General features: G+C 36.7%; 1 protein-coding gene across 5 annotated transcripts in view; it reads left to right on the top strand.

The window, feature by feature from the left end:
* Positions 1 to 26,289, top strand: part of HECTD1 (HECT domain E3 ubiquitin protein ligase 1) — a 65,203-nt gene extending 38,914 nt beyond the window's left edge. For 2 of the 5 annotated variants that reach the window (XM_065838089.2, XM_065838088.2), the window contains exons 22-42: positions 494 to 817; positions 1,252 to 1,418; positions 1,591 to 1,767; positions 4,770 to 5,465; positions 8,612 to 8,833; positions 10,587 to 10,720; positions 12,689 to 12,845; positions 13,689 to 13,911; positions 16,439 to 16,493; positions 16,736 to 16,918; positions 17,251 to 17,461; positions 17,543 to 17,628; positions 18,783 to 18,910; positions 20,766 to 20,967; positions 21,106 to 21,243; positions 21,407 to 22,014; positions 23,092 to 23,170; positions 23,282 to 23,375; positions 23,682 to 23,832; positions 24,772 to 24,916; positions 25,344 to 26,289. In XM_065838089.2, the coding sequence (XP_065694161.1) occupies positions 494 to 817; positions 1,252 to 1,418; positions 1,591 to 1,767; positions 4,770 to 5,465; positions 8,612 to 8,833; positions 10,587 to 10,720; positions 12,689 to 12,845; positions 13,689 to 13,911; positions 16,439 to 16,493; positions 16,736 to 16,918; positions 17,251 to 17,461; positions 17,543 to 17,628; positions 18,783 to 18,910; positions 20,766 to 20,967; positions 21,106 to 21,243; positions 21,407 to 22,014; positions 23,092 to 23,170; positions 23,282 to 23,375; positions 23,682 to 23,832; positions 24,772 to 24,916; positions 25,344 to 25,481 (4,318 nt within the window). In that variant the 3' untranslated portion in view covers positions 25,482 to 26,289. Of the gene's footprint in view, positions 1 to 493; positions 818 to 1,251; positions 1,419 to 1,590; positions 1,768 to 4,628; positions 5,466 to 8,611; positions 8,834 to 10,586; positions 10,721 to 12,688; positions 12,846 to 13,688; positions 13,912 to 16,438; positions 16,494 to 16,735; positions 16,919 to 17,250; positions 17,462 to 17,542; positions 17,629 to 18,782; positions 18,911 to 20,765; positions 20,968 to 21,105; positions 21,244 to 21,406; positions 22,015 to 23,091; positions 23,171 to 23,281; positions 23,376 to 23,681; positions 23,833 to 24,771; positions 24,917 to 25,343 lie in introns of all 5 variants that reach the window. The other 3 variants (XM_065838087.2, XM_065838086.2, XM_065838090.2) reach the window with 2 other exon arrangements.
* The last annotated feature ends 352 nt before the right edge of the window (positions 26,290 to 26,641 follow it).

Below are 26,641 nucleotides of genomic sequence, written 5' to 3'. Positions count from 1 at the left end.
GACAATTCATACTGATATTAAGTATCTTCAGGAGATATCTTTGCTTTTACTGTTGATCATTAGAATTAAGTTTCTTTTTGCTCTACTTAAATAATAGAAAAATAAGAATCTCTGAGGTTGTGTTGAGAATTTGTATGCTTACTTAAGAAATGAAGGGGTAGGAAGGTTTGTGTCTTTGTTTTTGTTTGCCATGATTTTGTTTGTTGGTGGTGCGGTGGGAATTTTTGGTGGTGTGTTTTGTTTTTGTTTTGGGTTTGGTTTTGTTTTTTGTTTGTTTTGTATGCGTGTGCTTTTATTTTTTTGAACCACTGTAGTGAAATGGTGTTTGGAACACCTCTGAAGTTACCTAAGTATCTAAAATTAATTTTTTTTGTTTGTAATAAACTCATCTGTAATATACAATTTACAGTGAATATCAGATGTTAGTATTATTAATACCTGGGGGTTTTACTGTAAGTAATAATTGAACAGTGTATTTTTCTTTTTACTATAGAACTGCATATGAATGGGTAAATCCAGCAGCCTATGGTTTAGTAGTGGTTACATCCTCAGAAGGAAGAAATCTGCCTTATGGCCGTTTAGAAGACATCCTAAGCCGTGACAGTTCAGCTCTCAATTGTCATACTAACGATGATAAGAATGCTTGGTTTGCCATAGATCTTGGCCTTTGGGTTATACCATCAGCTTACACATTACGCCATGCTCGAGGTTATGGACGATCTGCTCTCAGAAATTGGGTTTTCCAGGTGTCTAAGGACGGACAGAACTGGACTACTTTGTATACTCATGTTGATGACTGTAGTCTCAACGAACCAGGGTATGTCCGTGTATTATTTCACTTTTTATAAAATCAGCTCAATTAAAACCATACTTGGCTGTAGACTAATTTAATGTGGACTAGAGGTGTAATAATGTGACTATATAAAGAAATGGTAGGTGATCTGAATTATCAAGGATGGGCTGGAAAATAAATGATACAAAAGTTCTCTGTATGGTTTGCATAACAGCATTTGTGTTTTGCCATCATTATAAATTCTAGTTTTGGTGGTGGTTTTTGTTGTTTTGGAGAAGGTGGTAACATTAACACTCATCCAGAATATGTCCGTAGTGTTAATAGGTTTTATGTGTCTTGTATTCTTGGCAGTTTTCTGATTTTTATTCATACATAATCAGCATTATGGTTTTGGTTTAGCCTTTTTTTTTTTTTTTTTTTTGTCCCCCACCCATGCCCCCTTTCTCATAAATTTAAAGGTCTACAGCAACATGGCCTTTAGATCCTCCAAAAGATGAGAAACAAGGCTGGAGACATGTTAGAATAAAACAGATGGGAAAGAATGCCAGTGGGCAAACACACTACCTCTCCCTGTCTGGATTTGAACTCTATGGCACTGTAAATGGAGTATGTGAAGATCAGCTGGGTAAGAAAAAGAACGTGTACATCCTATTTGTTCTTCTACAATGCTGATAAACATACAATATAAAAATCAGTGTGAAAAAGGTTAATCTTTGCAGTGGAACTTGCTTAGGAACTTAAGCTCAAAATTATTCCTCATTCAATACTTGTCTTTTCATTTCAATTTACATTTGTAGGAAAAGCTGCTAAAGAAGCTGAAGCGAATTTGCGAAGGCAGCGACGTCTGGTCCGTTCTCAGGTGTTGAAATACATGGTTCCAGGAGCTCGTGTCATCAGAGGAATTGATTGGAAATGGAGAGATCAGGATGGAAGCCCACAGGGTGAAGGCACTGTTACAGGAGAATTGCATAACGGTGAGCACAAATTGCATGAATTTGTAAATGTTTGTGGCATGATCAGTTCATGTGGAATGGGCAGCATTGAAGTATGTTCTTTGTAGTGTCTTGAACAAGTTGATAAAATTTTAAATGTTTTGGGGAGAAGGAACTCAAATACTGCAGCTGTGAAATTCCACTTTAATGCATGAACAGAAATTCTTGCTGTAAATGAAACTTTTGTGGAGTTTTGCTTAATTAAAATAGCAAATTTTTATTTTGACATCTGTTACAAAGAAGAAAAAGTATAGGAAGGTGATGGATGCAAACTGATTAGATAAGCTTTGGGCCTGCTGAATCTATAATTACCTCCTTCATTTCTTCTAGCTTAGCATTTGCAATATTTTTCTTGACTTTGTTGTATCCTGTACCTTTCCTACCTCGCTAGCTTCATTGGGATCAAATTGTTATTTTTTTTTAATTAAAAGCACAGAAAGAACTTAACTTACGGAGCAGAATAAAAACCTGCAACAGACAGGGAAGTCAGTGTTCAGGAAGCTAAGATATTGAGGAGGCTCCAGAAGAGGTGATGATCTTGTCAGCTGAACATGCTTTCCACCTTTTTCTCCCTCTCCCCCCTCTTGTGGGGTAAGACTTGCCTTGTTTCTGAAGCATCTTCAGCCACTCATAGGCTCCTTCTTTGCCAGGTTTTAAAATTTCTTCTAGTTTGTTGAGTTGTCAGCTCTCAAACATGGAGAAGTGTCCAAAGTACAATGTCTTAAAATGTTTTGAAACTGATTTTTTATTAAGCAATTCAGTACAGCTTGTAGGGGATTCTTCTGTCATCTCTATGTTGTTCTTATCAGATGCAACAGTATCCATAGCTACCTTCTCACTTTGAAGATTTTAGGTATTATTGGTGAGTAGTATTCTACTAAATCAGTGATTTCATACCTATTCCAGTACAACTTTCCTGTTTAAGCATAGGTGAAATTGAGGTTCATTTATCAAATGGTGATGCCACAATGTGAAACATGTATCAGGAGATTCTTGTTCCTGCCGTAGTTTTCTTTCAAATCAGAATTTTGAAAAGAGTATCCCATTGCCTTTTTTGTCATTTGTGCTGCTTTTGGCTGGGATAGCGTTACTGTTCATCATAGTAGCTGTGATTTGGATTTGTGCTGGAAACAGTGTTCGTAATACAGGGACATTTTCCTTATTGCTAACTGGTGCTTACACAGAGTCAAGGTGTTGGTTTAGGGCTATAATGATGAAGCAGTAAAACTCCAAGTATGTAATATGTATTAAAAAATTGTGCAGATTTAAAGCTGTTTCTAATTACTGCTTTAGGAAAAGGAACAATACAAACCAAGAACAGTTATTTAGTATGCTTTTACAAAGTACACTGTTCAGATATTCATAAAGGGGAAAAATGATACTGTTTAACTAGAGTATGGAACTTTTTTTTTTTCTATTTGGTAAGAAAGGCAAATAAATGGTAGAAAGGAAAAAAATCAGACTCCATTGAGAATTTTACCCTTCAGAGGTTTAGTGACATAAAACTACTCAGATATATAGTAGCTCATGAAGGCAGAAAAGAATCAGACAAGAATAATGTGATCTAAACCTGCCCATGTGGGGATGGGATGTCTTCTTATCCTATCTGAAAACTTAATTTATTTTTAAATACTTTTCCTCCAGCGTGCTATTTCTAAATAGAAAATTGCCTGTAGTCTTCTGTTTTGGTCTAGAAGTGATGACTTTTGGATAGTTATAAGGTAAAAGTGCACCCGACAGTACTACAAAGAATATTTTACTTCAAATTAACTCTCTTCTGTTTTATTAAAGAAAACTCTGTGTATGTCTGGACGTGACATCTTGTTTTAAATTTCTGTCTGAGGTTACAGAAGATGACTGAGCTTTAGGCATTTTATTTTTTAAAGAAAATGTGTATCAATCAAAGTAACGACACCCAAGTTTTGTTACAGCTAACATATAATAAGAAATACTAGAAGGAAGTTTTTTAGGTGACTCTCAGATTGCAAGGCATACTCAGACAGGTTAAAATAGATTGGTTTGCCCCAATTTCTGTCCTAGTTAGCTAAATTTTGCATGTTACCCTCATTGTTGCAGATTTATAATATTTAACTGTTAAAAAAAATCCTAGTACTCTAAATAATAATTTAATAAAGGGATTGAAGAGTAGCATCTCTCTGAGTGCTGCTTTGGTCCCAGCATAAAGTTTCATTGTATGAAACGTATTCTTTTTGGAACCCTGAAATCTTTCTTGAAGTAGTACTTACCTGCCTGCCATAAGACTTTTCCTATGAATAGGAAATGTTGAGTCTGTGTAAATTATTGAACTAAAACGTTGAGTATCAGTAAATTAATTCTTCCGCTTTGTAGGCCAAGAATAAGAAATCCTGAACTAATCAGTTTAATAAAATGCCTTCTGTCAAGTAAATATGCTTATCCGTAGGCATCCAGCAAAGAAAAACATTATAGAATGTCTTTGCAAGAATTGTTTCTTGACACATATTAATAAAGTTATGATATATTGTAATATACATTTCTATTATTAGAGCATCTATGAATGAAAGTTTGAGGTCTCCTAGTAAGCCAGTTTCCTTCCTGAAGGAAACTTTACTTTTGGCTGGATTCTGGGACCCTGAAGATAGAGGCTGATCGTGCTTGCTGCCTCAGTGTTAACAATATTTTAAAATACCAAATCATTTAGACTTAAACACTTCCTTTTTAGTTGGCATTAAGGGTTATTTAGTGATTTAATTAATTCAGACATGCAGCCCTTATCAGAAGCTGATCCCACATTGTGGAGCTACTGTCTGACACGCTCCTGTCTGCTTTTCTGCTGGATCTCACAAACTCCTGTCCCTTTCCAGGCTGGATTGATGTCACCTGGGATGCTGGTGGCTCTAACTCTTACCGTATGGGCGCAGAAGGAAAGTTTGACCTCAAGCTTGCACCAGGGTACGACCCTGATTCAGCGGCATCACCCAAACCTGTTTCATCCACTGTTTCAGGCACAACGCAGTCATGGAGCAGCTTGGTGAAAAACAACTGTCCAGACAAGACGGCTGCTGCTGCAGGCTCCTCAAGTAGAAAAGGAAGCAGCAGTTCTGTGTGTAGCGTGGCCAGTAGCAGCGACATCAGCTTGGGTTCGACCAAAATGGAGCGGAGATCAGAAAGTGTAATGGAGCAAAATATAGTTTCAGGCACTGACGTCCATGAACCAATTGTTGTTCTGTCTTCTGCTGATAGCGTGCCTCAGGCTGACGTAGGGTCATCTTCCAGTGCGAGCACCAGCACCTTAACAGCGGACATGGGAAACGAAAATGCAGAGAGGAAGTTAGGTCCTGATAACTCAATACGTACTCCTGGGGAGTCCAGTGCTATATCTATGGGAATTGTTAGCGTAAGCTCTCCCGATGTGAGTTCAGTCTCTGAACTGACTAATAAAGAAGCGGCTTCCCAACGACCTCTGAGCTCTTCAGCAAGTAACAGACTCTCAGTCAGTTCTTTGCTGGCTGCCGGGGCACCGATGAGCTCCAGTGCAAGTGTTCCGAACTTATCATCTCGAGAAACTTCCAGCCTGGAGTCCTTTGTACGAAGAGTGGCAAACATAGCACGTACCAATGCCACAAACAACATGAATTTAAGCCGAAGTAGCAGTGATAACAATACTAATACTTTGGGGAGAAATGTCATGAGTACTGCAAGTAAGTAAGCTATATCTTAGTTAAAGCTTTTGTTGTTTCTTTCGCTTTCATTAGACTTAAAGAAGTTTGGATTCTGTTGGCCTGATAAACAAACTCAGAGCAGCCTTGACCTTGTGTGTACCTGTAGATTCGTGAAGAGCTCAGAGAGTTCAGGTCACCTGGAAAGTGTTATATTGCCCTCTGATGTCAGATTACACTGTGGCACCCATCAAATAGACATCAAATTATTTTCTATTACATGTTTAGGAAGAGTGAGATGGTTTAGATTACAAAGCTGGAAAACTAGCAAAGTAGCTAGTGTTGGGATACTCTTACTTTCTGATCTGTATAGATTTTGCATACTCACCTTGTATCTGCTCATTTCTGTTACTTTTCCATTTTCCTTGGGAAAGGCAGTTTGTGCATATTGTGAAGTCTCGGAGCTTAAGAACTGAGAACACAGTAGAAAGAAAGAAGTAAACTGCAGCATGATGCAATTTCAGTAGATTCCTGGATTCTATCAGGCTGAATAACTTAATGTACTCTAATACTGTGTATGTTTTCATTAAGGCTTACATTTGGCAAACTGCTCAGACGTATTAAGCGTCAGGAAGTTTATAGTTAACTATGATTTAATTGGGATGTGCATGCTTTTACATTTACATGTCCTCAGATTGTGTGTAGGACCAAGGTATTAGCAGGTAAATTGTAAACCTGCTTGTTGTGAGCTCTCTTCTGAATTTTCAGCATGCTCCCATTAGAGTTGTTACTCAGCCAGCCTTGTTAGGCATTTTGTTCTGTGATGGTGGTAACATTTTAGCCAGAGAGCTGCATTTCATGAGGTAGGCAAGTAAGAAAAAGTAAAATTACCCAAGCCAGAAAGAAACACTTAGTTTCTTGTTCAGCTTTCATGCTTTCCTAGAACTTGTCTGCTTCCTTACTTAAGAATATGATGATTGCTTTCGTAATTTCTTATTTTCTTGGGGAGTTTGTTTTTTTAATGTGTTCTTAACATTTATCTTGTGATACTGGTGGATAGTAGGGGACTGTTTTCAGCCTGCATTAAAAATGTAAGAAAGATACTCAAAGGAAGATTTCTGGTAATTGATCTCGTTTTAGGCATATAGTCAGTGCCTCTGGTTCTGAAGTAGTTTTGTGCTGGTGGAGAGAGAGCGAGCACCTTTGAAAAACGCAGTAAAGATACTTCAACAGCACGTTCAACAGTTTTCATGACTGTTGGATATCATAGAGTGCTAAAGTTGGAAATAAGAAAATGGCAAACTAAAAATTTGATTTCTACTTTAGAATTATCCCTCATTTAGGAGTGATTTTATTTTATACAAATAGAAACTGTAAATGGGAGCTTGTGAGCCAAAAAGAGATCAGAGACTATATTTGAGCAGGCTCACCGAAGTTATATTACAGCATTGTAAAAAGCTTAGATTTTTTAAAAATTTATTTTTTGTTTGCTCTGTCCAAGTTTAAAAACAAGCAAAAAAGAACGAACCAACCAACCAACCAAAAAAAAAAAAGTAGTCTGAAATTATCAAGTCTGAAATCATGATTAGTGATGTAAGTCTTCTTGGGCTTGCTGTGGTGGTTGCATTTAAAAACATCAGTACTTGCCAGGAGTGAAGTGATGTCTGGGGAGGCCAAATTCAATTTGGTTTTAAGTTCAGAGCAAATGAAATGCTGGCACTTAATGACTTTTTCTGTTTATTGTAATAACAAAGAGTTGATTGTAATTAATTAGAAGGGGGTGGAAGATGTTAGTATTGAACAATTTATTTTCAAGTTCTCAAACAACAAAAGAAGAACCCTTTGAAATGGAAAATGTCCATGCTTTCCTAGAGCACTGGCTTATTGACAGCTTTAAGTTTAAACTTCACGCTCTCCTTCCCCACACATAGAAGTAATCTCAAGCACTATGCCTGCTTGGGTCAACTTTGCTGTTTGTTTGTTTGTGTTTCTGTTTACAAACTGTTAGTTAAGTTCCTAAGGGAAAAACAAACAAACAATCTAGCAAACAACAAAAATAGAAACAGTAAAATTAATTTTTCTCAAAAAGCTACCAAATGCACTTAGGAGAAGAATCCCAGTTGAGTTGTATTCTTCTTCAGGGGTAGTAACCATTGCAAGCCTCAATAATAATAGTCTGAAATTCAAAACTGAAACTAATTTTCTTCTAAGATAGTGCCTCAGTTTACAGAAGCTGTAATAACAGAAATGTTTACTTTAAAACTGTAAAACTTGCATTCAATATATTTTAGAAAAGGTAGATTACTTAAATTTAAACCTTATGTTTTTCAAAGATGACCCCTCAAATTTACACATGCAAATGTGATTAACCTCCTGTGTTTGAAGATAAGCATGTGAGAAAATCTTCTGAAGATTGATATGCAAATGTGTAGTTACTATAACTTATACTCAATTGTGTACCTGAAATTATTTCTATTGAGCTTACAGTGGATTTAGTCCTGTTTCAGTTAACTAAAATGTATTTACTGTGTTTTAGTTGAATGTGCAGTAAAGGTAAATTTTTAATTGTTGCTTATTCTGAGAATTATTAATATAAGTCAACATAAGAAAGGTATGAAGTCACATGTTTTGCAATACTGCCAACTCAGGCTTGTTGCCCATCATCAACATATGTGCTAATATGTGAAGGATAAGTCAGAGCTGCTTTAAGAACTTTAGAAAAATGCCTAAAAAATCCCAAGTTTCACACTTGTTATGTTCTGTTCTCACTTAATTTATATATAGTTAAACTGTTTTCCCTGTATAACTTTTATTATGTTGCACTTTAGAGGTTAAATTAAATTTTAGGCTTAAAGACAGACATGATATTGGAATAACACATTTCAGAAATACTTTTCATATGTTGAAATTATTTCAGATGTACAATGGGATTTGGGGATTTATTTAATAAAATTATTTGTTTTAAATGTATGTGAGGGAATATGCTCAGAAGTGGGCATTTGCATTGTAGGGTGCACTTTTGCATTGGGAAACCTTTCCCCTTTAGTCTGTTATTCTTTATTGTAAAATAAACCATCTGATAATTTTTCAACCCCAAATATATTTTTCAACACAGGACTCATGCATGTAAATTGTGCTCTTCAAGTCATCAAATTATTTATTTTATCTTACCATATCTTTATCTATAGCTTCTCCTCTTATGGGTGCCCAAAGTTTCCCTAATCTGACTACAACTGGTACCACATCAACAGTGACCATGTCTACATCCAGTGTTACTAGCAGCAGCAATGTAGCTACAGCAACTACAGTTTTATCTGTTGGTCAGTCGCTTAGTAATACTCTAACTACTAGCCTAACATCAACATCTAGTGAGAGCGATACAGGTCAGGAGGCAGAATATTCTTTATATGGTAAGTTTCATTTTTAAATGAACATAAGCAGACCTCCCATTAATGATTTTTTTTCCCTTTTCTCCCGTTGTTATGATTTGCTCATGTAGTAGTTTATTTACTGAAAAGTATTTGAAAATAGAGCTGTTTGTATATTACTAGTTCTGTAAGGCAGTAAGTAAAATAACGTTAATGTAGCAGTATTTCCCTATGTTTTCAAATGTTTATTTTCAGTATTTTCTATCCCATATTATTATTTATGGTATAGTTTGTTTAGGCACTTAATCTTTTCCTTAATCAAATGAGTTTAGTATCTAATGTAGTTAGCATATGAACCTGTAATTAAAATAAAAATGTTATTTCTCATGGTGTTGTATAGTTCATGCTACAGGCTCAGTGTGAGGTACCCTGTGTTGCTCAGTGATTGAAAAGTCTCTGCCATCAGGCACATAATACACTTAAAATAGTAGGTGAGGTTTCAGGTCTCTCAGTGCCATAATAGTAATTGCAAAACAAATTGGAAAGAGCACAGAAATGAAAATTACTTAGAAGATGGAAAGATATGATTCAAGGAACAAAATGCGGACTTATGTGGGCACTCTGTGAGAAACAGACTTTAGAACAGAATTTATTTGCAGGATATGAATACTGCGAAAGATGATTTAGTTAACTAGGTTGATAATATGGGGAAATTAAGTTAATGAAATGAAGTCAAGAAAAGTCTGGGCTAGGTATGGGAAAATACTTCCTAATGTAAAGTTTTTTGGATTGTGAGATGTTCTACAAATAGAAGATTCTTGATTTGTTTAAAATTGGACTGGATTAAGGTTGCATTCTATTTTGTCGCCTCTCCTATAGCCTATTGAAATTGCTTAAAAAATACCTGGTAATTTCAATGGATATTGGAATTGAGCTGCTTGGGGGTGGTTGATTAAAATACCTACATATGCCATCTCCCTTATTCTTTTAATTTTTAAGTCTCATTTGGTATTTTGATTGGTTGACAAGTCTTAAAAATATATTATAAACAACTGGGCAAGTAGAGTTACCTTAAAGTCTCTGTTGGTGCATTGGCAACAATTCAAAGGGTGTTTGGTTGGTATAGATAATTTATATGCATAAAGAAAAATGTAAAGATTCATCCCAGCCCACCCTGGATTGCTGTGAACTTCTGGTTTTGGGGGTTGTCTTTTAAGTCTTAGTCCAAAGTGGGTGAAATTGAACTTTATATTTGTCTTGAGCTTCTTGTTACAGAAATTAATTATCAATTGAATCTTTAAAAATGTTACCTTAAAAATGTTTATTTTATATTTCCTTTACATTGTAATTTGAGGTCTAAGTCACACATTCTTAGTGGAAATTACATCACTAACCTATTTTTAAAGTTAATTAAAGGTAGAGTCAGTATACATTTGTGTAGCATTTTTTGTGATCTTTTGAAATTTAACCTAAGTGTAATTTTAAAATGTTTGATATAAGCAAATGAGAAACTGATCTGTCTTGCTGATAACTCTTAGTTATACATATGTTGAGTGCTTTTTTTACTTATACTATTGACTGGACTCCTGAACTTTTTGTCAGGTGTGTGCTTTTATCATAGCTTTTAATCTTCTTATGCCATAAGCAATATTTTAGTTATCTCTTTTGCTTGTTTGTGAGATTTGTTTTTTCAGTGTTCCCAATGCTATTGTTCCTTATTTTTCCAAATTTTGCTTTAAAAGTTATTCTTGCCTTCTGTTCCATATGTAAATATATATATATATATGTGTTATAGATTTTCTTGATAGCTGCCGAGCTAGTACTCTGTTGGCAGAGTTAGATGATGATGAGGATCTACCTGAACCTGATGAAGAAGATGATGAAAATGAAGATGATAACCAAGAAGATCAAGAATATGAGGAAGTTATGGTACAGTATAGTTAGCATAGATTATATCTTTATTGACTAACAGATGCATTAAAAATCCACAGTGTTTTTTTGGTTGTTTTTGGTTTTTTTTTCCAATATCAGGTCCTAGCTATAATCTTTCTGTTAATTAAAACAGATGTGTTTAGATTGAGGACTGCTAGTTTGGGGTGCCTATCCATTGAGACTCTAAATAAAATGCCAAAGTTAAAATTGTGTTGTGCTTTTCAGGGGCTGCAAACTGAATGCTACTTTATGAAGGCAGTTCATTGTCCCTTTTCCCCGTTCTTGCATATATTTTGAGTATTAAGAAAACTGTTTTTCTCATGCATTCAAATGAGCACTAGATTGGTGATAGTAGCCTTTCTGTACAAATTTGATGGTACCACTTTCAACATTTATTCCAGAGAAAAGTGGTTTTGAATGCCAGCACACGCTGAGACCTTACAGGTCAGAATTAATACAACCCGAGATTATATATATATATCTATATATATCTATTTTAAAAAAAGGAAAAGGCAAGGCAACACCCAGCAGGTTAGTCCATATAGGTCTTGCCTACGTTACTGTGAGTTCTGGCTTTTCATTTGGTTTTTCTTTAGTGGTATGATGAATGCCTGATCTTCTACCACCATTGAAGTGACCAGAATGGATATTGCAAGGTCCAAGAGGAAAAATATAAGATGATAATTTAATGTTTATTACATAAACGTGAATATTGCTTTATGGAATGATAGAAGATTCCTCCTGTAATTAATATGCACAACTTTCAGTCATTTGAACCAAAATATTTACCATTTTAACCTACTCAGCTTATGTTTTTAAGAGAAAGTCAAGTACATTACTAAGTATTTTATTATTTCGCTTTTGCAGAAAGATACAAAGTTGGGAAAGGAAAAAACAGTGCTAGTTAAATGAATCTACAATGCAAACAAGAAACTTATTTGTAGACTGTTGATCACTTTTCAGAAATTATTACATGAAGTTACTGTTGTTGTTCGTGGGAAGAAGCAGAAATAGCTAAATTAGTCTTTGCAGGGAATTGGATCTGAAAGAGATAATTTGGCTTTACTTGATTGTGTTCCAGTCATGTTCCCTCTGATACACAGGGTGTTTCAAAAAGATGAACACGGTTTCAAAGCAGTGTAGCTGATGGGGTCACCATCGGGCCAGTGACTGAAGCTGGGGGCTGTTTGTGCGCTGGGAGAGGCATCTGGTGCTCATCACTTGAAACTCTGTGTCCCACCCTTTCCAGTGGTGAGAGTTTCATTTATGGGTGGTTCATGATTGCAGAGATACAATGATTTCAAATTGGGTCCATCTTTTTGAAACACCCTGTACTGTGTAATTCTTCTCAATGAGGAGTTGAACAGGTTAAAAGCTTGTTGTAGAAAAGTAGTAAGCAGCTAATACTTGCTAAAGGTTATTGAAAATTAGATTTCTTCCCACCATAATAGTTTCAGTATTTGGGTGTTTGATTTAATCTCTGGATAAAATGTGTATACATTATATAACAATATATGTATATGCTTTCAAAAAAAAAAAATACCTCTTGGTTTCAGTGAAGTTAATGTGTTAATTTTGACACCATTGATTTTATTTGCATCTTTGATACTCCGCAGTTTGTAGAATACACAAGATATGTACATCAAGTTTGCTGGTCTACACTACTCTGTATTTCCCTGTGTTCTGGTGCTTTATGGAAAGTTTAATTATTTCCAGAAACTGTAAATACACCTCCTGTAAGGTTACACATTTATGCTGATTTCTCTGTCTGTGGTTTTGATAATTCTCTTGATTCCTGCTTGACCAGTTAAACAGAACTAATGCTGTTATGTGCTATTTTGATATTTTTTATGTCAGTTTTAGTTTACATGACTGCTGTATTCCCTAAGTTTTAACTTTTTTATTAAATTATTCTTTGTAGCAGAATCTAAAAGCAACTCCTTTTTTTTTTTTTTTTTTTTTTAGGAAGAGGAGGAGTATGAAACCAAAGGTGGCCGCCGAAGAACATGGGATGATGATTATGTATTGAAACGGCAGTTTTCTGCTCTGGTTCCTGCTTTTGACCCAAGACCTGGTCGTACTAATGTTCAACAAACAACTGACCTAGAAATCCCTCCACCAGGTGTGCTGACAAGACATTTGTGATACTTGATCTGGCTTTAGGATGGAGACCCACTGTTCAAGGCCCATTGGGCTCTGGAGTTCCTGTCACCATTAACCAGTCCAATATGCTTTTGTGGCTGTGTGGCTTTCGTTGTTTGAATGAGAGTTTCATCTAACTCTGCAGGTCCAAGCATTATTGAGGGAAAAGTAAATTAAGTGCTATGTAAAATAAGCATACTCATGGAATTAACTGGGATTAGTGACATATTTCTTGCTATCTCTGCTTCAACCTGCAAGGAATAATCTGTGTGCTGAGCTACCCAGAGCAGCTTTGATTGGAGAGGGCTTGTTGAAACAGTCCAAAGCGGAGGCAAGGGAAAGCTTTCACAGGAACTGAGCAGTCTGTATGACCAGTAGCAAAACTCCCAGTCTTGTTCCTTAGTTCATTCTTGTTTATCAGGGCGGCTGTAGTCAGTGTTCATTACAGAAGGGAATGTGTAGGTTTATCTTATGTGGAAACAAGCCATTGTTGATTTTGATGAACTGAAACAAGTTCCTACAACAAGAAGATAGTGTGCATGAAAAGAATGCATGTGCTGTGGTAGTATTAAAGGGGATGTTATTAGGACTTAAGGATCAGTAGATATTTCAAAAATTCTTGTTAGCTTTACTCACATGTAGAGAAGTGCTGCAGTTACAGCCCTTAGATACAGTTCATAGTTACAACTCAGGATCATCTCTTTGGCATGTGTGCAGAAAATTTTCACACTTCCTTATCGAGCCACTTTATTATGTTTAAGCCAACTTGTCATGCGTTATTGATTTTGTATTAACAGCTTCTCAAATATTTTTTCACGTGCAGGTACACCTCATGCAGAACTCTGGGAAGAGGTTGAGTGCATGCCTTCGCCACGTTTAGCGCTCACCTTGAAGGTTTCAGGTCTTGGAACAACTCGAGAAGTAGAGCTGCCCCTAACAAACTTTCGATCTACCATCTTTTACTATGTACAGAAATTGTTACAGCTTTCCTGTAATGGCAATGTGAAATCTGACAAACTTAGACGTATTTGGGAGCCAACATACACGTAAGCTCACAAGTTTGTTATTCTGTGTAGAGAACACTGTGACCGATTAGGGAGCAGGTGTGAAACACTGTTAAGTTTTTTTTCTTGCTCCATAGGAAGCAATGCTAGAATTAGTTTTTCTTGTGTTTATGGCAGGATGTTCTTACTTGTTTTAAAGGTAGTGCTTTGAATACAAACCAAAAAAAGTCCTAACCTCTAATGCTCAACTGTAACTTTTTAACAGTATTCCAAAAGTCAAGCAGTTGACAGGGAGAACAGTATTTTGTCTGCTTAGGGATCTTCTTGGAAGAATCCCATGGGGATGTAGTCCTATAGAGAGGTCAGGAGAGATGATTGATTTATTTTCAAGGATTACTTCTTCCAGGCTCAAGAAAATCCATTGTAATATGTGGGAAGTCAGGCAGAGGCAGTAGGAGACCTGCATGGATGAAAAAGAAACTCTCAACAGAACTCAAAACATAAAAAAGGAAGCATATAAGAGATGGAAGAAGGGTCAAGTGACCCAAGGGTAACATTGTCCCAGCGTGAAGATATGGGATTAGGATCTGTTGAGGAATGTGAAGAGCAAAGGTTAGGGAACACTTAAAGAAACTGGACATACAAGTCCATGAGACCCAAGGGGAAGCACCCACAAGAGCTGACCACTCCTTAGTTATCTTTGATAGGTCATGGTGGTTGGGAGACATTTCTGAGGACTGTAAGAAAGCAAGTGTCATTCCTACCCCCAAGAATGGCAAGAAAGATCTAGGGAACAATAGGGAGGTCACTCTCTCTTTCATCTCTGTAAAAGCGGTGGAAATTTTCCTGGAAACCATTTTCAAACAGTAAAGGACAGGAAGGTGATTGGGAGTAGGTTGCATGGATTTATGAAAAGGAAATAATTCTTAAGCAATCTGATAACCTAGCTCAGTGGTGAGGAGAAAGCAGTAGATGCTGTTTTCTTCGACTTTATCAAGGCTTTCAACCCTTTCTCCCTCATTGCAAGCTAATAAAGTATGGACTAGATAGTGTCTGAAAACTGCCTGAACTGCTGGGCTCAGATGATTGTGATCATTGGTATGAAGTCCAGCTGGAGGACAGTCATTAGTGGTGTACCTCGGGTTGATACTGGGTCCAGTACTGTTTAACATCTACATTAATGAACTGTATGATGGGACAGAGCTGACCCTCAACAAGCTTGCAGACAGAACTGAGAGGAGTCATTGTTGCACCAGATAGTTGTGCTGCCATTCCGAGAGATCTCATCAGGCTGGAAGAACAGAGAGACAGGAACTTCATGAAGTTCCACAAAGGCAAATGCAAAGTCTGGCTGCTGGGGAGAAATAGCTACTGGTAGAGGCTGGGGGCCAACTGGCTGGAAAGCAGCATGGCAGAGAAGGCCCTGAGGGTCCATAAAATTGAACACAAGCCAGCTCTGCACCCTGGGAGCAAAGTAAGTCCACAGCATCCTGGGCTTCATTAGGAAGGCTGAGGGAGGGGATCTTCCCCCTCTGCTCAGCACTGGTGAGACACATCTGGAGTGGTCTGTCCAGTTCAGGTCTCCTCAGTACAAAAGAGATGTGGACACTGGAGGGAGTCCAGCAAAGGGCTGTAAGGATGATTAGAGGGCTTAAAGTCATGCCAAGAGAGTCTGAGAGGTCTGGGACTGTCTAGCCTGGAGAACAAAAGGCTTGTAGGATCTTACCAGTGTATATGAATACCTGATGGGGGAAAGTAAGGAAGTCTCTTTGTTGTGACAAGTGAAAAGACAAAGAAGAAAATGGCTCAAACTGAAATACGGGAAATTCCATTTAAACATAACATTTGAGTCAGGGGCTTTGGACTAGGACTCCAGAGGTCACTTCCAACCTCAACTGTTCCCTCTACCCGAATTTGACCTTACTTGCTTTATAGTAATAGACAGAAATTATACAACTATATGATTGTGTTTATTTTCCGTTTACTACACCAATGTAACTTCAGTCATACTAGGAAACTAACCTGTATGAAAGCAAAAACTGCCGTGAGGTGGTTGCACTTTTTTTAAACTCTGTATTTTAGATTTAATCAGTGCTTGTATATTACACCTATTTTCTAAGTTTTCTTATGTCAAAAATTGTGTACTCGAACAAAAAGGTTTTCTAGTTAGAAAGCATGAGAAATAGTTGTAAGTGTGAGTATCTCTAAAGTTCATACACAACAAACTACCTGAAATTTCAAAGAGCTGGTGTATGTTTAGTGAAGAACCTGAAGCTGGTCTGGGAAGTTTGCATGATGAAGGTTGTTTGATTATTCAAACCTCACTTAAGGAAGCATAAATTAATACTTTGCAAGATAAATATTGGCATAATTAAAATTAAAATGTGAGTTTAAGAACTTTGCTGCGTGAGGGTATCCCAGATTTTCTGTGCAGCAGAGAGCAGCTGCTATTGCTGGTTTACATCATGTTATAGAAATGTAATTAATATCTAACAAGTCAATGTATAACTTCAGAATTTAGAAGTTGTGTTATGAGAACGAAGTATTAACTTGTTGTTTTGATGTCTAGAATCATGTACAGAGAAATGAAGGATTCTGATAAAGAGAAAGAAAGTGGAAAAATGGTAAGACTTAGTTCTTTGCTTTTGTATATGTTTTCATGGATGTTTAAACGAAAGCAAAACAAATCTAATTGCAGTTTTTGAAATGCTACATTAAAAAAACTAACAGTTTTCAATTACTTGAAGGATATGAGTGAGTACATCTGTAAATGCATGCTCCTTTAAAAAAGACAATATGTAATGCATGTGAAATCTTGAAGACTTTACAACCAGGAAAAACCAACATTTGGTGGTTCCTGTTGTAGGGTTGCTGGTCAGTAGAGCATGTGGAGCAGTACCTTGGCACTGACGAATTACCAAAGAATGACTTGATAACCTACCTGCAGAAGAATGCAGACTCAGCTTTCCTGCGCCACTGGAAATTAACCGGCACTAATAAAAGTATTAGGAAAAACAGAAATTGTTCCCAGCTCATAGCTGCATACAAGGTATATGTCTGCATCCAACCTTTTTCATTATGAATGGCTGTGTGCTTTGTTTTGCAGCTTTAAAGATCTTGTGAAGGAGCGATATGACATGGATAGGAAAGTTGAATGTTCACATGCCAATATCAAGTTTAGTTTTTGCTGCCCTCTATGTCTTTTGTCAAATATAGTCAAGTTAAAATGCATTTAAATCATTATTTGAAGCATCCACAATTCATCTAAGCGTTGAGGTTAAACACAGCAACCATTCTCATTTTTCACCTCACTAACTTGGAGCACACAGTTGTAAAGATAGTAACACAAAGTTTTCATTCTTAACAATTCTTGTTTTACAGGATTTTTGTGAACATGGATCGAAATCTGGATTAAATCAAGGGGCCATTTCTACTCTTCAAAATTCTGATATCCTTAGTTTGACAAAGGAACAACCTCAGGCCAAAGCTGGCAGTGGGCAGAACTCCTGTGGAGTAGAAGACGTTCTGCAGTTACTTCGCATTTTGTATATAGTTGCCAGTGACCCTTACACAGCACGAACTTCTCAAGAAGGTAAGTCAGTTACCTAGCAGAGCTTCTGAAATGTTTTAATGAAAACAAAATAAAGGCCAAATTTTCTCTTGATATTTTCAGAAGGTGATGAGCATCCGCAGTTTAACTTTCCACCAGATGAATTCACAAGCAAAAAAATTACTACAAAGATTCTGCAACAGATTGAGGTATTACATTGATGTATTATTCACATGTATCTATGTAATATTGTTTTTGAGACTCTAGTGTACTTTCCCTTACTTTAACTTTTTGAAATTATTAGCTTTTGTGCTATTTTGACTTTCAAATTGTTTCATATGATACTTCCTTATATTTTGGATGAGGAAATTCTGTAAGAACAGGCTAGTCTAAATAAAAGCATTCTAAGAAGAAAAGTTGCAATACAATCATTTGCTTATGAAAAAGAACATCCATGTTGACACGTAGTGTATGTATGTCTGCGTGATGACATTGTAACAAAGGTAATTAATTGTGTTAAGGTTCAAAAACATTTTATTGTTTATACATTCTACATAAAACTTTCAAAAAATAGCATTTAGAAAACAATCTTGGTATTATACTAGGTCAGTTAGATGCTTTTGAAGGAAAACTTTGAGATGTAGTTCTTTGGTAGAACTACATTTTCTTTAACAAAGATTTGAAGATGAAGATTCTTCACTTGCTCAGTGCTTGTGCTTTTTGAGTGTTGGTTTTTTTGTTTTGGGGTTTTGTTTGTTTGTTTTTAAATTACTGTTAGGTTGCCCTAAGTGTTCCTTAAAAAAAAAAAGTTTTGTTTGTTCATATTTTTTTAAGGCTGTTCAGGCACCCTGAATATCCTTGTTGTAATAATTTCTGCAGTCTGTTTTTTAGTATAATTGTATTTTAGGAGGGACTATAGTAATATTGTCTCTGGGATCATCTTTACTACCACCAGGTTACTTTTGTGTCTTCTAGTATTGATGAGGTAGTATCTAATCACCTTTGGGCAAAAGTAGTTCTCTCCAGGTAATTGTATACTGAGATCTCCCCACAGTGCACAGTAGCACAGTATCCCAGAGATTTGCTACAGCTTCTAGTGTGTTTGTGCCAAAGCACCTTGTGTCCACTCTTAAGCTCTAGAAGCTCTGTGAACTTCTCATTCATAGAGTTGAAAAGAAAGGAGAAAAAAAAAAAGTAGCAGTTGCTGTGAAGGAAGAAGCTTGCTCAAGGACAGATGAAAACTCCGTAATTGAGTGTGTTGGGTCTCTATGTACTTGGCTACAAACTTGTTGGGACAACCTGAGTCTAATATTAGAAACTTTTTTGTTTTTTCTTTCTTTCTTTTTCTTGCATTAAACTACAGGAACCCTTGGCACTAGCTAGTGGAGCTTTGCCAGACTGGTGTGAGCAGCTAACAAGCAAGTGTCCTTTCTTAATTCCATTTGAAACAAGACAGTTGTACTTCACATGTACAGCGTTTGGAGCATCAAGGTAAAAAAAAAAAATAAAGACTGCTTCCTTTTTTCTTTAACAAAAATAATAGGTTTTTTAATTGCTAATTTACAGAAGTATTCCCAAAAAGACAGATTTTATATGCCAAGTTTACAGCATTTTAGATGTAGAAACAAGGGGAAGAAGATGGAAAACTTCAGAAAGACTTCTGGACGCTTGAAACATTTCTTGTTCATGGTGTTAGAGGTTTATGATGAGTAGCCTACCTTCTCTTCGATGTTATTCAGGAAATTCATTTCTCAACTTTAGCTGAAGACTTGCTTGTGTATCCCTAGGTAGGTTATCATATCAGGCAGTAATTCGACTGGGTTGAAGTTCACTGCATAAAGAAGTAAGAAACAAAGTTGAAAAATTCTGCAAATAAATGTGAATTAAATGTTTTTTGAAAACATACACCGAAGCACATATCTTTTATTTCTATTGTTCCTACAATTGTTTGGTGCTTGTGGTTTGGTTTTTTTTAAATTCAATAAACTCTTAACAAAACAGACAAAATCTAACAAATAGATGTAATTTGAAAAGTTAGTATTAGCTGCATAATGAAATTGTAACAAAACCAGACATTAAAACATTTAAGGGTACCCTCTGAAGTGTTTTGGTTACCTATGAATCCTTAATATTTTGATTGCAGCAGTGATTCCCTTGAGAATATGTAGACAGTGTAAAACTTTTTATTCTCATAACATAAAAGTAAGCTGGCAAAGAATTGTTTTTTGTAATCCTTGGCTTTTTTTTTGGTTGTTTTTTACAAAGAGGGAGAAAAGCACAGACAGTGATTTGCAGAGAATACTGTTGTGTTTAATACACAGTAGAAATGCCTCATGAAAAGTGTAAAATGAGGCATTTTAAAAGAAAGAAAAAGGAAGAGAAGAAAAGGTATTGTCTTGCAAGACATCAGTTTAAATTTTCTTAATATGGAAGAATTGAACTTCTACAGAAAAATGGTCCAGACAACTGGACCGTGTGTATTTGTGGTTTTGTTTTGAAAAAAGGTAATGTTTTAGAAAACATGTGTTTTAAAGATATCCTTCAGGAAACCGTGCATGGTATTCACTTGGTAAGTAAAGAGCTTTCTTAAGCTCTTAAAATACTGGAAATAGTTCTTACAACTTGTATATGACTTCTGTGTGTACATGCACATGGGCAAGTGCACCCTGTTGGGACACTTGACCATACTTGCAGAACTGCCCCCAGATGGTAGCTCTGTAGGTTGCTTTTTGCTGCACAGATAATACACATGGGAATTCAGAACTTTGACTTCATGTAAGTATTACTGTGAGAGGTGGCTGCTCTTCCTTCACTGGTATGCACCTGTATGTGTGTGATTGTATTTCAGCTTTGGTTCCATGTTTCTTTAATAAGTAAATTTAGCTGTAAACTTGGCCAGTATCAGCGGGGTGATGTACAACTGCCGTGCGGTATCTAGTGGAAGTCTTAGTGTCTATAAGCAGTTTTGAGCAGCTGCAATTAAAAAGTACTGAAGTAAGTGCTTCGCCCTGTTCATTCCACTGTAATGTGAAAACTGTAGTAATTCAGATCAAGAATTGTATGTTTTTACTGGGGCTATTTGTTACATCAGAAGTTATGACTGGTCCTTCATAGTAATTAAAAATTATTTAGTTTGCTAACCTCATAAAATACAAAGCAGTCCATATTGGGGCATTTTGAGTATTTCTGATAAATACTTTGGTATATAAGTTTAAAAAAAAAAAACAAAAACAGGAGGAGGCAATTAGTACTTAACAAGGTAACTTTTCCATAGTGGCTGCATTCAAGTTTCCATTCTGGTAGACACCAAAGTTTTAAACAAGTGGTTTTTGTCTTGTTTTTCCAGAGCAATTGTCTGGCTACAGAACAGACGTGAAGCCACTGTTGAACGGACAAGGACCACAAGCACAGTGCGACGTGATGATCCAGGAGAATTCAGAGTTGGACGCCTCAAACATGAAAGAGTGAAAGTTCCGCGAGGTGAATCCTTGATGGAATGGGCAGAAAATGTCATGCAGATTCATGCAGACAGAAAATCTGTTCTAGAGGTAAAGCATATCTGCCTAGCAGAGTGAGGTTAGATAGCTATTTCTCATGTACAGGATATTCAATATCCTGTTCCATAACCAGCTCTGAACATTCACTAGGATTTTATTTTATTATTAACATTCCTTATGTTCTTCTAGGTTGAATTTTTAGGGGAGGAAGGAACAGGCCTGGGTCCCACCTTGGAATTTTATGCATTGGTGGCAGCAGAATTTCAGAGGACAGATCTGGGAGCTTGGCTTTGTGATGACGACTTTCCCGATGATGAGTCTCGTCAGGTAGATGTCAATTTGCGTTTTAAACTGAGTATGTGTATAAAAGAAAAATGAGCTGGATATCCAGGAGGGGTTTAACAGAGAAGTATTATAAGTAAACCAGCACAGATATTGAATTAAATTCACCTTTAACAATGTCAACTTTTTTGTGTTTCTCTTAATTCAGGTTGATATTGGTGGTGGATTGAAACCCCCTGGCTACTATGTACAGAGATCATGTGGACTCTTCACAGCACCATTCCCACAAGACAGTGATGAACTTGAAAGAATAACCAAACTTTTCCACTTCCTTGGAATTTTCTTGGCTAAATGCATTCAGGACAATAGACTTGTGGATTTACCCATTTCTAAGCCTTTTTTTAAACTCATGTGCATGGGGGACATTAAAAGTAACATGAGTAAGTTGATATATGAATCACAGGGTGACAGAGACTTGCACTGCACTGAAAGTCAGTCGGAGGCTTCTACAGAAGAAGGGCATGATTCCTTGTCAGTAGGAAGTCTGGAAGAGGACTCCAAATCAGAATTTATTCTTGATCCACCAAAACCTAAGCCTCCTGCCTGGTTTAATGGAATTTTAACGTGGGAAGACTTTGAATTAGTAAATCCACATAGAGCTAGGTTTCTAAAAGAAATTAAGGACCTCGCAATTAAAAGACGTCAAATTTTAAGCAACAGAAGTCTGTCAGAAGATGAAAAGAACACGAAACTACAGGAATTAATGCTGAAGAATCCATCAGGCTCAGGGCCTCCACTTAGCATAGAGGATTTGGGGTAAGAGTTTTCGTATTTATTTATAAATATGCACACAGTCTTATGTTAGAGACAAATGTCAACTCATATAATTAAAAATGAAGGTTCTTCATTTTAAATGGTATCATTGCAAGGGGAAACCATAGGAGATGCAGCAACTCCCAGTTTGCCATCTGTAGCTCTGTTCTTGTTCCTTAGTTTGAGGATTTTTCTCTTTGCACTTGCTCAGTTTCCTAATGTTTAAACTTAAATGTGGCTGCACTGCAATGCCATATGACTCTCTAGAATATGTGTAAAGACCTTTAGAAAAGTGCGAATCAGTAATTTCTTTGCTGTGACAACTATTGAAATTTATCAAGTTTTTTGGAGAGTTCTAAAGAGAACAGTGAAATTTCAAATTGTCTTAACAGACATGCAGTGTAGAGTTTGCATCCATGTTAAACAGAATATTTGCTAAAAGCTAGTAAATAAACGTTAAAGACATAAAAGTGCTCATACCTGTGTAAACTTGCATCAGGTCATCATCTTGCGTAGTTTTGAATAATTTCTTTTGAAACAACAGTTGTTTTTCTACCATTAATATTATTTGTTAAAATTATGTTGTGCTACAAGGACTGTGTAGTCAGGCTTCAGCAGTTGCTTCTGGCCTTGTGGATTTAGCATGGCTTGGTAGATAAAGCAAGTGTCACCACTGAGGGCCTAAATGGCTGATATGTTAAGTGGCTCTATAACTGTTAGTGCTTAATGTAAAGGACTGTTTGAGTTTGGACTAAATTTAAGAATTTGAATAGTTTTGAAGCTGATAATTTAAAGATATCAAACTCTAGGAAATTTTCAAGGGTTATCAAATAAAAAAAAATAGCGAGTGCGTGCATGTGCATACCATAGATTTGAAATGTGTTACCTGTGTAGTCCATTATTGATCATAGTTCTGTACTGTGGTACCACTGCTCACGTATATACACAATGATCCACAAACAGTGATTTGAAATGTGGTGAGATGCTTTTGGGCATGGGGGGTGCATTTAAAAATCTGGCATATTTGCAAGAGGAGTAGCAGGGTTGTTTCCAATTAATAACTATCTTTGTATTTTGAAGTCTAAATTTTCAGTTTTGCCCTTCATCCAAAGTCTATGGGTTTACAGCTGTGGATCTCAAGCCAGGTGGTGAGGATGAGGTAAGGAAACACAACCTACCTTTACAATTTAAACAGCAGTTGGATTTTTACTGTCTCAGCAGTAACCAATGCAAAGTGAATTCTTACAGTGTTCATCTATTGTCTTTGCAGACTGTAACAATGGATAATGCAGAGGAATATGTAGATCTCATGTTTGACTTCTGCATGCATACTGGTATACAGAAACAGATGGAGGCATTCAGAGGTAATTTTACATATGGCAGAATATATGTACAGTTAGGTAGACTAATTGGTGCTCAGGGTGTGCTGGTTTCAAGTGGTAGCATAAAATGGCTTTCAAAAACTTTTAAAGTTAAGATTGCAGTAGGTAAGATTAATTTCATCACACTTTTGCAGTAGTTATGCCATTTTTAATCTTGAAGAGGTTCCATTTACCTTAATTAAGAAACTTTTGATTGATTCTGATTTTATTAAAATATAATTGAAATGCCGATGTTATTTTATAAATGTTCTTTTGACTTACGTTAACTGTATCTTGTGTGAATTAAAGATGGCTTCAATAGAGTCTTCCCAATGGAGAAGCTGAGTTCCTTCAGCCATGAAGAAGTTCAGATGATTCTTTGCGGAAATCAGTCGCCTTCTTGGGCAGCTGAGGATATCATCAATTATACTGAACCGAAACTGGGATATACACGAGATAGGTACTTATATTCGGAGCAATTTTTAAAATAGTAGCTGAGAGATACGTTAGGTGATAAAATGTCCAGAACACTCATTAGACAAAGATGCTAAGTTGGATGGGATTGGTGGTCACTGAAGAACAAGTGGTCGTCTAAAACTACATGAATAACAGGTTTCTCTTCAGCTGGGTATGGTTGTTCAGTGGTTTGGAGTTTGGGTTTGGGATTTTTGCTGCTTGTCATGTTTGGTAGCAATAACATACAAATTAATTCTGGAACTGTATTACTATAAGCATGCTGAAGGATCCTGATCAGTCTAGAATGCTGTGTGGAGGGATTCTTCTATCGCCCCTGCCCTGCATGCAGAGATGCAGCTGAGGTGACAGTGCCCGATAGCTGAGGGCGTGTTCCAGAGGCTGAGCTTTCTTCAGGCCCTCTCCTCCCCCTGGGCTGCTGGGGTGAAAGCAGCTGTGTCTGCTCTGGGGGTCTCCTTGAAGAGCCACGTGGTCTGTTACATTTTTCCTACTTTTTTTTACATGAGGTTCTTTAACAGGATAGAAATTATATAAAAGTTGAAGTGGTTTTATACTGCGGAAGTGGTGCAGAAAAATCTTAAGGCTGTAGCCAGTTGGATTCTTCTATTGCAGTAGGTTTCAGCTTTATCTACTTCTCTACCCTTTTGTATGCAAAATACCCAAATAACGCTCCAAGATAAGCACGGAGAAAAGTTCTTATTTACCTACATTTTTCTGTGTGATACTCACCAGTCAGGTTAAGGAATTATTTCTAAGGGGTTTATGATGTTCTCAATTCAATACTGAACAGGCATTAGAATCTTACAGTGGCTGCTTAGATGTGACTCAAGATTGCAATTGTACTGTCTCCAGAGAAATTAAAAAAAAAAAAACAAAACACTCTCTTTTAATGTTATCGTAACTAATTATTTACCTTTATCTTAAGCCCTGGATTTCTTCGATTTGTGAGAGTCTTGTGTGGTATGTCTTCGGATGAAAGGAAGGCTTTTCTCCAGTTCACCACTGGTTGTTCAACACTCCCACCAGGGGGACTGGCAAACCTACATCCCCGCCTCACTGTTGTACGCAAGGTACGGCTGCTTCAGGTTGCCCTTCAAACCAACTAGATTGGCTTTTGGATGTAATTGTTGCTACATTAAGAAATAACACTCATTTCTTTGTTGTTCAAGGGGCTGTTTGTTTTTGGTTTGTGGGTTTGGTTTTGTTTGTTTGTTGGTTTGGTTTGGTTTTTGCTTTTATTTTTAATTTATGGCGCTATGCTAAACGTTCAGTACTAACCTGTTTCAGGTATGTTCTCTGACTTCATATTTGAATACAAAAGAATTAATATACATGTAAATGTATTTCTAAGTTGGCCTGTAGCTTTTCTGACACTACTGTTTCTTGACACTTGATGTTAGGTATGCAGTAAATGCCCTGAATTAGAGGACCTTACAACTTTTAACTTCCATATTGAGTGCTGTGAACCACTGCAGTAAAAAATGCTCTTTTCCTCAGGTTGATGCTACAGATGCCAGTTACCCATCTGTGAATACATGTGTGCATTACCTGAAGCTGCCCGAGTATTCTTCTGAGGAGATAATGAGAGAGCGTCTGCTGGCTGCTACAATGGAGAAAGGCTTCCATCTCAACTGAGCCGCCGACTGCAGTCTGGGACACGAGGAAGTGGTTTTTTTGATACTAGCGAAGCCTCTTGTGTTTGTGTGCAAAAAATATGATCTCCACGCTGTGCTCTGATGAGACTTGCCTTTTTTTTCACCTGTGAGGCTTTAGGAACATGTGGAATAAGTTTGTTAGCTGCTAATAACAAAATAAATCCTTGTAACTACACAGCCAGCAAGAAATTGGCACAGAACACTGTGTGATGCTTCAAGGGCTTGCACAACTGGAAATTAAGGTGGTTCTGTTTGACTGTTCCAAAGAACAGATCATCAGATTTTCAGTGTTCACTGATACAGACTTCTAACAGTGTATTTGTGTAAAGTTTGTCATTTAATACCTTGTACACTACAGTTGCCATCACTGATCCCTGTTTTGCTGGCTTTAAGCTAACTGGTCAGAAACTTGCTTCCTTAAAACTTAGCGTTAATGGGCATCTCCAGCTTTTTCTTTTTTAATGGTGCCTGCACTATTGGAGTATTTTAGTGGGTTTTTGCATATAATCATGCACAACCTTTTTTTTCTTTCAAGTGGGAATATATTTTGATTTCTCAAATGCCCTGCTATAAAGATCAAACCCTTAAGTGTGTGTGTGCAGCTCAACAATAAAACTATTAAAAAACACTGGTTCCTAGTGCAAGGCACACTTAAAGCAAGTTTTACTTTTGGTTGTATTTTCTTTGTATATTATAAACATTTATTTAACTTGTTGCAGTTTGAAGTTTAAAAAACACCCAATGTGTAAGCTCAAAAGTAATCATTAAAATGTTTGCAACATATAAAACTGTCTCCTCTGAATATTTCATTACATTATTAAATAGCTGTACATGTTCTGAATGATGTGCCATACTTTAAGAGAACTACATGGCAATAATTTATGTCACAAAGTCATCTCTGTGCTCAAATCTTTTCAAAATTACACTGTGCAACTTCTGAAGCACCGGTCTGGCAATAAGAATGCTGCATGTGGCAGTTCTTGGTGCTCTTCAGCGGGCCCATGTGACCTGAGGTTATAGTTCTTCATTACAGTGGGATAAAAATCGGGTCAGATGATGCAGCTGATTGAGCCTGAGATGGAGTGCCTGTCCTGGTTTCAGCATATGGTGAGGTATTTATTAGTAAAAAGTGGCTTATCA

This window comes from Patagioenas fasciata, chromosome 5, assembly GCF_037038585.1.
Source record: "Patagioenas fasciata isolate bPatFas1 chromosome 5, bPatFas1.hap1, whole genome shotgun sequence".
Classification (NCBI taxonomy): Eukaryota; Metazoa; Chordata; class Aves; order Columbiformes; family Columbidae; genus Patagioenas; species Patagioenas fasciata.
Note: the sequence above shows the minus strand (reverse complement) of the source record. Positions and strands in the feature narration are given on the sequence as shown.